Raw genomic sequence first — 13,016 nt, forward strand, 5'->3', positions numbered from 1 at the left:
AAATTAAAAAAATGTATGTTTATTGGAGAAATACACACAGATTTCTCATGGTTACTTAAAAAGCACACACAGATTTCTCAAGGTAAGTAAAATCAAATTCTTAAGCTTATCAGATATATTAGCGGTGCCTAACAGCTTAAATAAAATACTTCTAATTGGCATTACTAAAATATGACTTATTTTTAACGTTATCAATTTTCTTTGAGTGAAGTATAACAAAGAAGAAGAAGTCTTCTCCAGTAAAAATAAATCGATTTAATAGGAAAATTCATAATAAATCTGCGGAAATTTTTATTATAACTATTAAAAAATTACAAAACTTACGACCCGATCAAAGTTCATTAATTTAGCAATTAATTCTATATGAAAAATATTTATATACTAACAATTTGATTGCGAAAAAGTGTATGTATATGTTAGCACAGTGTCTGCTAGAGCGTATGAATCACGTCATTGTAGAATAAATGTATTAGGAACTGACCACAAGGATGCGTAATACCACTAAAGTAGAGGCATTAATAGAAAGTTGCCGCAGTGAAGGCAAATGGCAAAAAGTAATAGAATTAACCGATGAGTTAAAAACTGGATCACCTAATAATGGTAATAATATAAATAACAATATTATGGAAAGATTAGTTATTGATATGAAGGCTATTGTTAAATTATGTCATTGACTATTTAATTTTGTTTGGTTTCTTTACACATAAGAATGTTTAGCTCACTTTCTGGTAGGCGAGGCCAGGTTAGAAAGTTATCTTGAGGACAATCCTCCAATTGAGAGTAATTTCAGCAAAGCAAAAAATGGCCTACAAGAATCAAGAAGATATCTTAATTTGGTAACTGGAGAAAATGGACAAAAAGCTGGCATTGCTTTGGATGCTTACCTACTGCTGGCCAAGCTTTGCTATGCTTGTGGAGAATATGAAAAGAGTTTGGAGAATTTTATAAAGGCCGAATTAAATACTTTGGCTGAGAAGGAATTGACATTGTAAGTAGTGAATTAAAAATTTTCTTTTGATAATCTAATTTTATAAATACATGTGTAATGCTTTGTTTTGTTATAGACGAAGTCTAAAAATCTTGGCTGAATCATATGCCATTAAAGGATTATGCTTGGAAAATCAAACGGCCAAACCAACATCAAAGTTTAAAAAGGCTGAAAAGGAAACGGAAATGGTGAGTCGCTAGTGTTTTATAAAAATGGCTGAAATTATATCTTAACTCTGCCTTGTAGATCTCGTGTTTCGAACGTGCAACGGATTTGGGATTATTATACCTTCAGGAACAGGATATTGCTACATACTCTGCTTCTGCCAACAATACGGGCGGTTCTACGTTGGCTATTAATGCCAGCGTTCAGCAATCTGCTAGTAACATGGCCATCAGTTCGACTATACCAGCAAATCCCTTAGAATTAAATAGACGCATGGGTGCAATACTGGAAACAGCATTACAGAGAGCACCAATAGTACTAATTAAAGCTGGTAAATTACAAGACGCTATTGACCGTTATCGCACCATGTTGAATGCCATCGAAACTAAAACGACACAATCTTTACGTTTAACATTAGCCAGACAACTGGCTGAAGTGTTGTTGAGAGGAGTATCGGGTACAATTTATACAGCACCATTTCAAAAGAAACAGGGAGCGAGCTCGGCTATAAAATCCTCAGGATCAGCAAAGAAATTATGGAAGCCCAGAAAATATGCTGCCAGAAATCAATTTGTGCCACGTAATCAACAAGAAGAGACTATATTGTTATTACTAATAGCAGAAGCTTTAGCTGTGCGGGATACAGTTTTATCACAGAGCCCCGAATTTCGTGTGGCACGTACGCATGCTATGGGTAACGCCACAGCCGTATACGATTTACTGACATTAGCCACTGTACGCTGGGGCCTCATACAGCTATTGAATGAATCTTTTGAAAAGGCTTTGAAATTTTCATTTGGCGAACAACATGTCTGGCGTCAATATGGTATTTCCCTAATGGCTGCTGGCAAGCATATGCATGCTCTAAGAGTTCTACAGGAAGCCATGAAACTTAATCCTGGTGATCATTTACCATGTCTTTTAGCTGCCAAACTGTGCTACGAATCATTGGGCCTCATAAAGGAAGGATTAGATTTCGCCCAACAAGCCCTGAAGAGAGAAACTAAAGGTCTAAGACCATCACGTTGTCAACTCTATGTGGGTATAGGCTATCAACAACTGGCCATACAGAGTATGCTAAAAACTGAACGCGAAAATTACCACAAACTTGCACTGGATGCTCTCGAGAAGGCAGTACAAAATGATGGCAACGATCATTTGTCCGAATACTATTTGTCTTTGCAATACGCTCTTTTGAATAACATTTCCGAAGCATTAACGCATATACGTTTTGCTTTAGCTCTACGTACTGAACATGCTCCCAGTTTACATTTATTTGCTTTACTTTTAACCGCTTCACGACGTCCACGAGAAGCTTTGGTTGTGGCCGAAGATGCTTTAGAAGAATTTCCAGATAATTTGAATTTATTACATGTCAAAGCCCACCTACAATTACATTTACAGGATGCTGAAATTGCTTTAGTCACAGTTCAGCGTATGCTGGCAATATGGCGTGAATTATACGAGGGTCAAGTTAATGTTGAAAACGAGGAAAAACATTCCGATACCAAGAGTGTTGTGTTGCATGTGCCCTCTTCTCAAATGTCTGATAAGGATTCGAGTAAGTTTGGTTACAAATATTTATATTATTATTTTTTGTTTGGTTTTACAGTGCCTAAATATGAAGTAGTCGAACGCAAAGTTAATATTACTATGTTGCGTTCATGTACTTCAGCTTTAAAGAGTTTGAAGCTGAAAATAAATACTTAGTTATAAATTTGTTCACTATTTAGAGGGTTCATATAAAGAAATTACTGTTCACATTTGCGGATAGTTCACCATAGTGAAAAACACATTAACCGCGAGTTCTATTTATATGTATTCTGCAAATCAACAAAATTTATCCACAAATGGCTGAGATACAGGCATCTAAAAATCAATAGATGGTCGATATATAAACAAAAAACAACGCAGTTTTTCAGAAACAGAAATCAGAAATCAAAAATTGTATGCTAAATACATTGTAATTCGAAACGATTTCCTTTCGAATCGAATTAGGGAGTAACCCTCCCTAATTCGCCGGCTAATTTCCGCATTCGCAATCAAAATAAATATCGAATGCTTATAAGCTTTCAAGTTAAAACTAGCTCATTATCGAATGTCATCTTAATAAATTTCTATACATTTTACAATCCTAAAAATAAGATAACTGGCACGTTCGAATAAGTATTCGTCCGTATTCAAATGAATTAGCCCCCAGGTTTTATTTTTTTTTTCAAAAACGTTTTTAAAAAAAATTTGGTAAAGAAAAATTTTTGGAAAAAAAAAATTTAACAAAAATTTTGTTAAAAAAAAAATTGGAAAAAAATATTTGATGAAAAATTTTTTTTTTTTCTAATATAAAAAAATGTTTGTGGTAAAAAAAATTCGGGTCAAAAAATATTTTTTACCCATTGTCGGTCTAAATTTCTATTGCGATATTAACGTGGTTCAAAATTCCTTTCATAATATGAAATTTTTAATATGGATATCATATTATGATATCCATATTAAAAATTGATAAAAAAAAAAATCGTCGTTTCTTGCTTATATCTCATCCATTTGTGGGCCAATTTTCCAAAATTTAAATAGCAACCAAACCGGGACTACAGCTGTTATATTGATGTATCATCAATCATGTATGTAAATTTGTATGTTGAAATTACAAACGGAATAACAAACTCATATATACCCTCACCACTCATGGTAAAGGTTATAAAACTACTGCACGTTTTGAAAATAATTATATACAAAATATTAAACCAATTACATAAGAAAATCTTTTAATTGTCATGGAATTATCAGTACTTACGAAAAACTATCTCTTTATTTTTGGTTTCGAACTCTTAAAAACTCCAAAAAAAATTATTTAAATTTTAAAGATTTTAAAAAATATTAAGGTCTCGCATCAAAGTCGAATTTATAATAGTAAGCCTTAACTTATATAAATTCTCCTTATTTCAAATCATTTCATATGCATACATCCATAAAAACAACTGAAAAAATCGGTCGAAATTCATTAAAAGAGATAAAATAAACTGTCACAACTTAATAACTCATAAATCTTCATATATGAAAAAGGAATATAAAATTTTAATTTTAAATAATTTTTCCGTATTTCATTTATCATTATAAAATATTGAGTAAAATTTTATCACATCATACTATAACAATTTGTCCGAAAATAAATACATCTAACAATGAAATCGCAATGTAATTTTCTATGATATTAAAACATACAATTTAATCTTAATAACTTTTATCTTTTTTAAACACAAATATTATTTCCTTATAATATTAAACAAAAAAAAAAACGAAATTTCGGATCATGTGTAATGAATAAACAAAAAATTGTAAGTTATTTACGCCTTCAGAAAACACTAACAAACGTTTTTACTTAATTACATTTTTTACTTAACACTTTCTTACTTATTCTAATTACAATTTGAGTACTTATAAAAAGCTACACTAAAATAATGCTTTAATATTTGTTTAAATATTTACAACATATTTCAAAATAAATAAAAAAAAATCCCATTTAAACAATATTTGGACTTCAGTAGGGATTGTTTGTAAAACAAATTTACACTATGTTAAAACATACATAAGTATTTATTAGTAGTGTTATTAAAATTAAGCTTGGTTTATTTTTAATATTTATTTTGTTTTTTTTTTATAATGTTTGAAGTTGTCTGCATTTTGGTTTAACTTTATTTCTATTAACTCTCTAAATGCTTTTGAAGTAGTGTATGGCATTGAAAAGTATGTATTTGCAATTTTAATTTTAAAGATTCTGTTTATGCGGCTTCTCTGGCGGCAGTATCCCGGGTGGAACAAGCTTTAAGTGAAGCAGCTAGTTCATTAAGTTCGTTTACACCGCGACCTGGACCACAAAGACCCTGGATGATACAAATTAAGGTATGAATGGGTATTTAAAATGATGTAGCATTTTATATTTATATTTTTTATTATAGATATGGCTACTTTTGGCTGATGTTTATTTAAATATCGAACAACCAGCTGAGGCTTTAAATTGTATACATGAAGCATCATCAATTTATCCCCTATCTCATCAAATAATGTATATGGTAAGAAAATAGTTAAATAGTTCCCAAATGTACAGTGAAATTGTATTAAAAAAAGGCAATACGTTATCATAAAGCTGTTCCTAAATAATTTCCAAAAAAAAAACAAAACCTACGCCTGTGCTGAATCTTAAATATAAGATAAAAATTGAAAATAATTTTTGTTAAAACCAATTTTTTGATGAAATTTTTGGTGAAACAAATTTTAGTGAAAAAATTCATTTCTATGGATAAAATATTAAGGGTATTCAAATTCACCCTTATTGATTTTGGCAAAATACTTTTGTGACTCATATGTTTCTTTCAAAATGTTTATATTTTAGAGAGGCCAAGTTTGCGTTTATTTAGAACAATGGAATGAGGCAAAACAATGTTTCCTAAATGCTGTTTCGGCCAATCCTAATCATACCGATGCTTTAAGAGCTTTAGGAGAAACTCATCATGTTTTGGGTGAACCCCGTTTAGCTGAGAAAATTCTAAAAGACGCCGCCAAGCTAGATCCCCATTGTCCAAAAATATGGTAAAATTTATATATAGATAAACATCGTAATGTAAACCCTATAAACACATAATTTTCTTTCTTTACAGGTTTACACTAGGCAAAGTTTTGGAATCATTGGGCGAATATACCGCTTCTGCAGATTGTATGGCTACGGCTTTACAACTAGAGCCCACATGCCCTATACTTCCATTCACCTCTATAGCATTAACATTTGAATAGATTTTATTGATTTTTTTTTTACATATAAAAATACTTTTTTAATATTTTGATGTTATTTTTTTTTATATTACACATATACATGTAAACATATACCTCTTTTTTTCTAATATTATTGTTAATTGTTATTTAGTATGGTGTCGTATAAACTGTATGATAATATTGGTTTTCATACGTTATCTGTTAAAGATAAACAAACTTGTATAATTTTAAGAAAACCTGAATTACAGTATTAACATGTAATGCGATAATTTTTCTTAAACATACAACGCTAATTTTCAATTATAAACCTGGTTAAATTGAATTTTTAATCATAATATATGTAAATCATTGTTAAATTTTTTGTTTTTTTTCTGTGTGCAGGATTTATAAGTACGTATACATTATTTTGTTAATTATATACAAAGTATATGCGATAATTAATATTTATTAATATGTATTAAAATGATATCAAAATAAACAATAAAAATATTGTTAGCAATATATATACTATATATTTGGTTTTTTCATAAGGGAGTACTAGTAGATTAGAAAATAAATATTTTACTTGTTTAAAAAAAAATCAATTCCACACACTTAAAGTTCCAGAGCACTTGATGAAACTTTCAACACTGGGTGCTGAGGAATCTTTTATGATTTAAATAGTGTTAACTATATCCAGATTTTCAGAGTATTTTATACCATTTTTTTTGATAAAATCATTCGGGTTAAAGAAATTGATAAAAAAAAATAGTTTCACCAATTTTAAACCCATTGTCACATTTTTCCATTGATATTTTCTCTCTCCAACTGTTCTGTGTGTTTATTCTATGCCACAACCATTGAAAACATTTTTGACAACTGTCATTTGTTGCATATCTGTAATAATCTGTGATGTATGTAGTTGATTTTTGCGAACTTGGCAGCACTGTTTATAAAAATCAAAACAAAAACAAACAAAATACAGCCTGACAAAATTTATTTCATTAAAGCATAAAATTGTACCAAAAAAGGTATTAAAAAAAACAAATATACAAAATAAACAAAAACTTTAATAAATAACAGTTACAATGACAACCACAACAGAAGAAACGGCCGAAAATGATGCAAAACAAAGTACCCAATCAAACGCTGGCAACAATACTTCACCCTCCACGCCACCTCTTCCACAAGAAATTATGGATATAATGGAATACTTAAGCTTGAACACCAACATAATATTTAAATCCCAACAGCGAGATGAACCCGAATTACAACAAACCGAAAAAGTTAAAGTGGCTTTAGACGTCTACCAAAGAAATCCCCAAACGTTTCTTATACGCTTTGGCAAATATTTGGAAGAAAAGCATTTACAAGATTTTGCTAGATTGTCAATAGCAGATAGTGACGAGGAAATGCACTTAATGGTAAAAGACTATCAAGGTAAACTAAAAACACGTCAAAGAGATGTAAAGAACAGACGTTATGCTGCCTTGCAAAAACTAATCAAAGAGGGTGAGTATTTCAGTGAACAAGAAATGATGAAACGACAACCTGAACTATATCAAGAACTATGGGGACAGTATTTAAGCAGCAAAGAAAAGCAACAACGTGATAGTTATGATGTAAGGAATACAACATTTTCGGGTATATTAATGCATAATTTAGAGCAGAAACAATTAAATGAAATTATGGAGAAGGCAGGACAACATAGTGAAGAAACTTCGCCCACATCAACATCAGAAGGCGCTGAAAAGGGAGTTTTAGACAATTTAGAAGAAGTTGAAATTCCTGCAAACTGCCGCCAGCAATGGGGTAATTTTGATAATGACCAAATTGCCTGTTCATCAAGTAAAATACAGTTAAAAAAATCACCTGTCAAAAAGAAAATAAACCCGACTCCAATTGAGGATCTAATAACGGCCGATGAAAGAGAACTATTAAGGCAGGAATTTATAAGTCAAATGCATCAACAATTTCTAACGGGGCAAGACGAGGATTTTGATTATGCCACTGTCGATGATAATACTCAATTCGATGATTTAAATATAATAAATCAAGATAAAGAAGATAGGTATTTCGAAGAAAGTGATGATGATGATGACCATGATAACAATGTACAGCAGCAACAGAATAAAAGTATTCAAAGTCGATCACCAAATAAAATGGAAGAAGATGACGAATCCGAAGATGAGTTAGATGTTTACATGTCTCATTTGAACAAACATCATAGTCTACAGAAGTCGAATTAAGTTGTAGTTTAAAAGTTTTTTTATTATTTTTTATTATGTTAAACAAATGTAATTAAATTTCTTATTTTTTAATTTTACCCAGCAAATCTTTATAAGATCATTTAAAGGATTATTTAAAATACAACAATAAAACTACATAGCAAATTAATTAGAAAATCGTCAAATTCATTTCTTTAATATTTAAAATAGTAAAATGCTTGTAAGATGTTACATAGTTTACACAACTTTTTTTTGCTTTAATAACTTTAGGTATAAATAATTCTCTTGAAACTGTCACAAAATGAGAATTACATACTACTATCCAAAAAAAACTTATACTGATGAGAAAAAGAACACTGATTATTAAAATATATGTATTTAAAAAAAAACTCTTGTAATTCAGAAATAAATAATAAACCACATTTTTATCTGCCTCGGCCACGACCTCGAGGAAAACCACGTCCACGACCTCTAATAATTTTACTATTAGCCGGTGGACTCTTAGGTCTTAATGACTCAATACGTGTAGTGCATCCCGTGGCAGGGGCCTCAGCAAAATATGTTTGATAAAGTTCGGCATTAAAGTTTGAGTTGGTTAGTTCAGGTCCAACAGTTAACCAACCAGGTCTAATGCTGGAATCTCGGCCAAATAAATGTAAACGTCTGCGACCCAAACAAAAATGTTCAATAATATGGAAAATTTCAATGGGTTTTTCAAAGGAACCAAATTCATCTTCCTCGGATATTATTAAATCAATATCAACGTTAGCGTGTATAAAATCGCCGTCAGTCGAACGCCTTACGGTGCCTTTAATGCCCATCAAACAATGTTCTTTAGTACGTTGGAAAACAGCCTTGGGTTCTAGTTGTTTTGAATGTCCGGGCTTATTGATATTGGTGCGTATCCAGCAAATGTCCTCGCAACGCCTAAAGCCCCACTTTTTCAAGCAATTCCGACCCATATCCAAACCCTCGGATGAGCCACACCATAGGAAGACAAATGAACGATGTGCAGCCACTTCGCCAACATCAAGATCTTGAAAATAGAAATTTATAAAATAAAATCCTTTGAAGTGTCATAGAAAACCCACTTAATATTTCATCCCAATTCCAAAATACTCTGGGAGCTCCTCCCACTGTAGCCACCGAAGGCGCTGCTCTGGCATACTCCTCTAAAGGTGGCTCTATAAGGATAACATCGAACTTGGTCCCCAATGTTTTAATATCTAAATTTTTTAAGTCGGCTTTTAAATACATGGGTGCCGAAGCTGTATCTTGTATTAATTTGTCCTTGAGCCTTATAAGTTCCCTTAATTTTGGATACTCTTCAAAGCGATCGGCTAAACCAACATCACGTATAAAATTTTGTGGTCTTTGACCAGTATCGACAAAATGTTGGCAGTAATCATTATGTGGATTAGATGATTGTGTACCCTAGAAATTTTCAATTTAATTTACAATTATATCTTGTTGCAAATCTCATTACCTTTAAAAATGTCGATGAATCCCTATAAATAATTTCTCCAGGTGTCTTTTTCGCCACCACTCCCTCATCATCGTCCTGGCCGGACCGTTGACTGTTGTGGGCAGCAACACCTTTAAGAGCACTTGTTCCAAAACTGCCGGAACTTAAGCTAGCACTAGGATTTGAATCATTTCCTGTACCCAAAGCAATCTTCAATTCATCGACACTCGATAAACCAAGCTTTAATACAAAAAAAAACAAAATAAATTTTATAAATAGTGCAAAATTTTCTTAAATTTGCAAATAGTTGTCGTCTCCTACCGTTTGTGCTAACAATTGTTTACGTTTGCGAGAACGCTCCTGAGAGCTTTTTAAAACATCACTCATTATTAGTGCTTCGTTAGAGCACTAATAATTGTTGATTATTTTTTACTACAGACAATTTTTATATACTTTTGTTTAAAAAAATTTATAAAATTACTTATTAAAACAATGCGGCAGTGTTGTAGAAAAATGAGAGCGGCTTTTTATTACAAGTAACGTGCGTTGCCAGACTATTCGACAAAAAATCTAAATAATTTTTTATAGTGTATTGGATTAATTATTTTCAAATCAATGAAATAATATGTAAACAAAATAATTTGGAATAGTTATTTTCTTAAAAAAATTATTGACAATATATATCTTTTGGAAAAATCATCATCAAAAATATTACAAACATCAATCTGGCATCACTAAAAGTAATTTTTGGCATCACCTTTTGAATAGCGCTAATTCTCTACATTATATATGATTCACAATAGGTGGTAGAGCTGCCAGTATTAGAAAATACTTGATATTTTTGAAACTCAATGTCTCACTAGTACCCACTTTACGTCTGCCTGAAATCTAGTTTAAATTAGATTTCATTCACAATCTAATTTATTTTAATAGATTCTAGTTTTTAATGGGATTTTTCCAAAATCCATTTTAATTTTACTAGATTTTATATTTTTCAGTGTGTTAATAAAATCGCAGGTGTATTAAATTTTTTTTATTGCCTTTATTCTTATTTCTTTTATTTGGTTGTAAAAATGTTGTATACAGTTTTCGTAAAAGTTTTGATTATGTTAAATTATTTACAAATTGTCAAATGGATCGATTTTGATAAAAAAAAAAATAATAAGCCATTGATTAAAAAAGTATTCTTGAAATCGATCGAACTTCATTAAAAGTACTATCACCATCAACATTTATTAAAATACAAGCTGTTTTGATGATCATGATTCTTTTTGTAAAACCGATATTATGCTAGGTATACACGTTACGATAAGTCGTACGATAAATCGTATAAGTATGAAATTAGTAATGTGTATCATGTTGTCGTACTAACGAAGTACGAAAATCAAAAATTTTTGATTTTTGTGATATTTTTATTACTTGTCATTTTTTTCAAAGGAAATAGTACGATTTGTAGTAACGTCTATCACAAAATCGTACTTCAACTCATACTACGATTAGTACGAAAAATAGTATCGTGTATACCCAGCATTACATATTTGATGCAAATCCCCTTTCCGCATTTCCCCAGATATTGACAACACTTTCACAATTGTTATCTTGACATCTGTCAAATGCTTCTTCTTTCAATTGTATTCAGAGAGCGAAGTTTTTTTCGTGTAGTGTTTTGTCGAGGTGCCTACAAAAAGAAAAATTTAACAATTTTATCTATTTAATTTAAGTAGTTTTAATTAATACAAACAGCAATATGAAGGTTTTACACAAAACATTGCTGTTTGCAGTGATATTAATGGCTGGCTTTTTAATATTGAATACAACGGCTCAAAGTAAACAAAAGGTAAAATGAAGTGGTTGTTGTATCAAACGGAATTAATCAACTAAATACAGGGTGTCTATTAGGCCACGTCATTGTGGTTGTAATAAAAATAAAACACAACCCGATAAAATGCCGGTTGATTGTGAGACAATCAATGTTCATCATGTTTTTATATTTCTAGGCCGGTCTGTCCATATCGGAAAAGGTGCAAAACTTAATGGAGATGAATAATAAGAAGGCACTTTTGCGTTTCAATGGACAAAAGTTTAGAGAATATGTTAAGAATTCACCCCGTAACTACTCGATGATTGTTATGTTGACCGCTCTAGCACCCTCACGCCAATGTCAAATTTGTAGACACGCTCACGATGAATTCCAAATTGTCGCACAATCCTATAGATTTTCACCGATATACTCGAACAAAGTATTCTTTGCTATGGTAGATTTTGATGAGGGTTCTGATGTATTTCAAATGTTACGCTTGAATACTGCACCGGTGTTTATGCATTTCCCTGCTAAGGGTAAACCAAAGGCTGCTGATACCATGGACATACATCGTGTTGGTTTCGCTGCTGATGCCATATCAAAATTCGTGGCCGAACGTACTGATATACAGATTCGAGTATTCCGTCCTCCCAACTATTCCGGTACTGTTGCTATGGTCACTTTGGCTGCCCTGGTCGGTGGTTTCCTGTATATGAGACGTAATAATTTGGAATTCTTGTACAACAAATCTATATGGGGTGCCATAGCGGTGTTCTTCTGTCTCACCATGATTTCGGGACAAATGTGGAATCACATACGTGGTCCCCCATTGGTACATAAGTCACAAAATGGTGGTGTTGCCTACATACACGGCTCATCACAAGGTCAATTAGTCGTAGAGACCTATATTGTTTTAGGTTTAAGTAAGTTGGTATTTAATATATTTCTCAGTTCCACTCTAATTGAATTTTATTCTCGCTTTTTTAGATGCTTTAATTTTCTTTGGCATGCTTTTGCTCACAGAAGCTGGCAGTCAAACAGACCAGCGCAAGGGACGTATCATGGCTATAGTTGGTTTAGCCTTTTTGGCAATTTTCTTTTCATTTCTGTTATCGGTGTTCCGTTCAAAAGCTCAGGGTTATCCCTACAGGTATATACATATGCTAAACTTTCTTTGTATTTCTATTGTTGCTAAATTTTCTGTTTTACTGCTTTCAGTTTTCTATTTAAATAAAATTAATGCACTGAGTTCAAAATTCCTGGAGACGATAATAAATAAAAATTATAGAAATATCATAGAAATTGCCTATATGTTTCAGATTTTGATGAAGTAATGTTTTTGTTTGTATAAAACATCTTAGAAAAACAATAAAATTATTTTTTTTTTATTAATTTATTAATTAAAAGGATAAGATGTAATAAATTTGAAATTAAAGTGAAAAATGTTATAGGTTTTCATGTTTGAGTAACAATAACAGTTGTTTAATTAGTTTTGAGCAAATTCTGGTTAAAAGCTGACAATTGATCGTATCGGTAAGACTATAATTTGTTAGGAATCCTTTGTGTTATTTATATAGATTTTCTCCGATTTTCCTTTCATGCTATGGCATTAAAAATAACATATAC

At 31.4% G+C, this 13,016-nt stretch overlaps 4 protein-coding genes across 4 annotated transcripts; 3 read left to right on the forward strand and 1 right to left on the reverse strand.

The window, feature by feature from the left end:
- The first annotated feature begins 269 nt into the window (after positions 1 to 269).
- Ttc7 (tetratricopeptide repeat domain 7) lies at positions 270 to 6,420 on the forward strand. Its single transcript, XM_065500557.1, has 8 exons — positions 270 to 600; positions 709 to 988; positions 1,065 to 1,176; positions 1,235 to 2,714; positions 4,923 to 5,050; positions 5,107 to 5,220; positions 5,541 to 5,737; positions 5,806 to 6,420. The coding sequence occupies exons 1-8, from the start codon at positions 489 to 491 to the stop codon at positions 5,936 to 5,938; spliced, it is 2,556 nt and encodes an 851-aa protein (XP_065356629.1). The 5' UTR covers positions 270 to 488; the 3' UTR covers positions 5,939 to 6,420.
- Positions 6,421 to 6,925: 505 nt separating this feature from the next.
- On the forward strand, positions 6,926 to 8,301 carry LOC135950986 (coiled-coil domain-containing protein 97). The gene has a single exon (XM_065500531.1). The coding sequence runs from the start codon at positions 6,985 to 6,987 to the stop codon at positions 8,143 to 8,145; it is 1,161 nt and encodes a 386-aa protein (XP_065356603.1). The 5' UTR covers positions 6,926 to 6,984; the 3' UTR covers positions 8,146 to 8,301.
- Positions 8,290 to 10,111, reverse strand: Mettl14 (methyltransferase like 14). Its single transcript, XM_065500530.1, has 4 exons — positions 9,911 to 10,111; positions 9,611 to 9,829; positions 9,216 to 9,558; positions 8,290 to 9,160 (listed from the first exon to the last, which is right to left on the reverse strand). Exons 1-4 carry the CDS (start codon positions 9,974 to 9,976, stop codon positions 8,550 to 8,552), a joined length of 1,239 nt encoding a protein of 412 aa, XP_065356602.1. The 5' UTR covers positions 9,977 to 10,111; the 3' UTR covers positions 8,290 to 8,549.
- A 1,104-nt stretch (positions 10,112 to 11,215) lies between these two features.
- Positions 11,216 to 12,795, forward strand: Ostgamma (oligosaccharide transferase gamma subunit). The gene is made up of 4 exons (XM_065500497.1): positions 11,216 to 11,426; positions 11,587 to 12,313; positions 12,378 to 12,540; positions 12,609 to 12,795. The coding sequence occupies exons 1-4, from the start codon at positions 11,337 to 11,339 to the stop codon at positions 12,622 to 12,624; spliced, it is 996 nt and encodes a 331-aa protein (XP_065356569.1). The 5' UTR covers positions 11,216 to 11,336; the 3' UTR covers positions 12,625 to 12,795.
- Positions 12,796 to 13,016: the final 221 nt, after the last annotated feature.

The sequence above is a fragment of the Calliphora vicina genome, chromosome 2, assembly GCF_958450345.1.
Source record: "Calliphora vicina chromosome 2, idCalVici1.1, whole genome shotgun sequence".
Lineage (NCBI taxonomy): Eukaryota > Metazoa > Arthropoda > Insecta > Diptera > Calliphoridae > Calliphora > Calliphora vicina.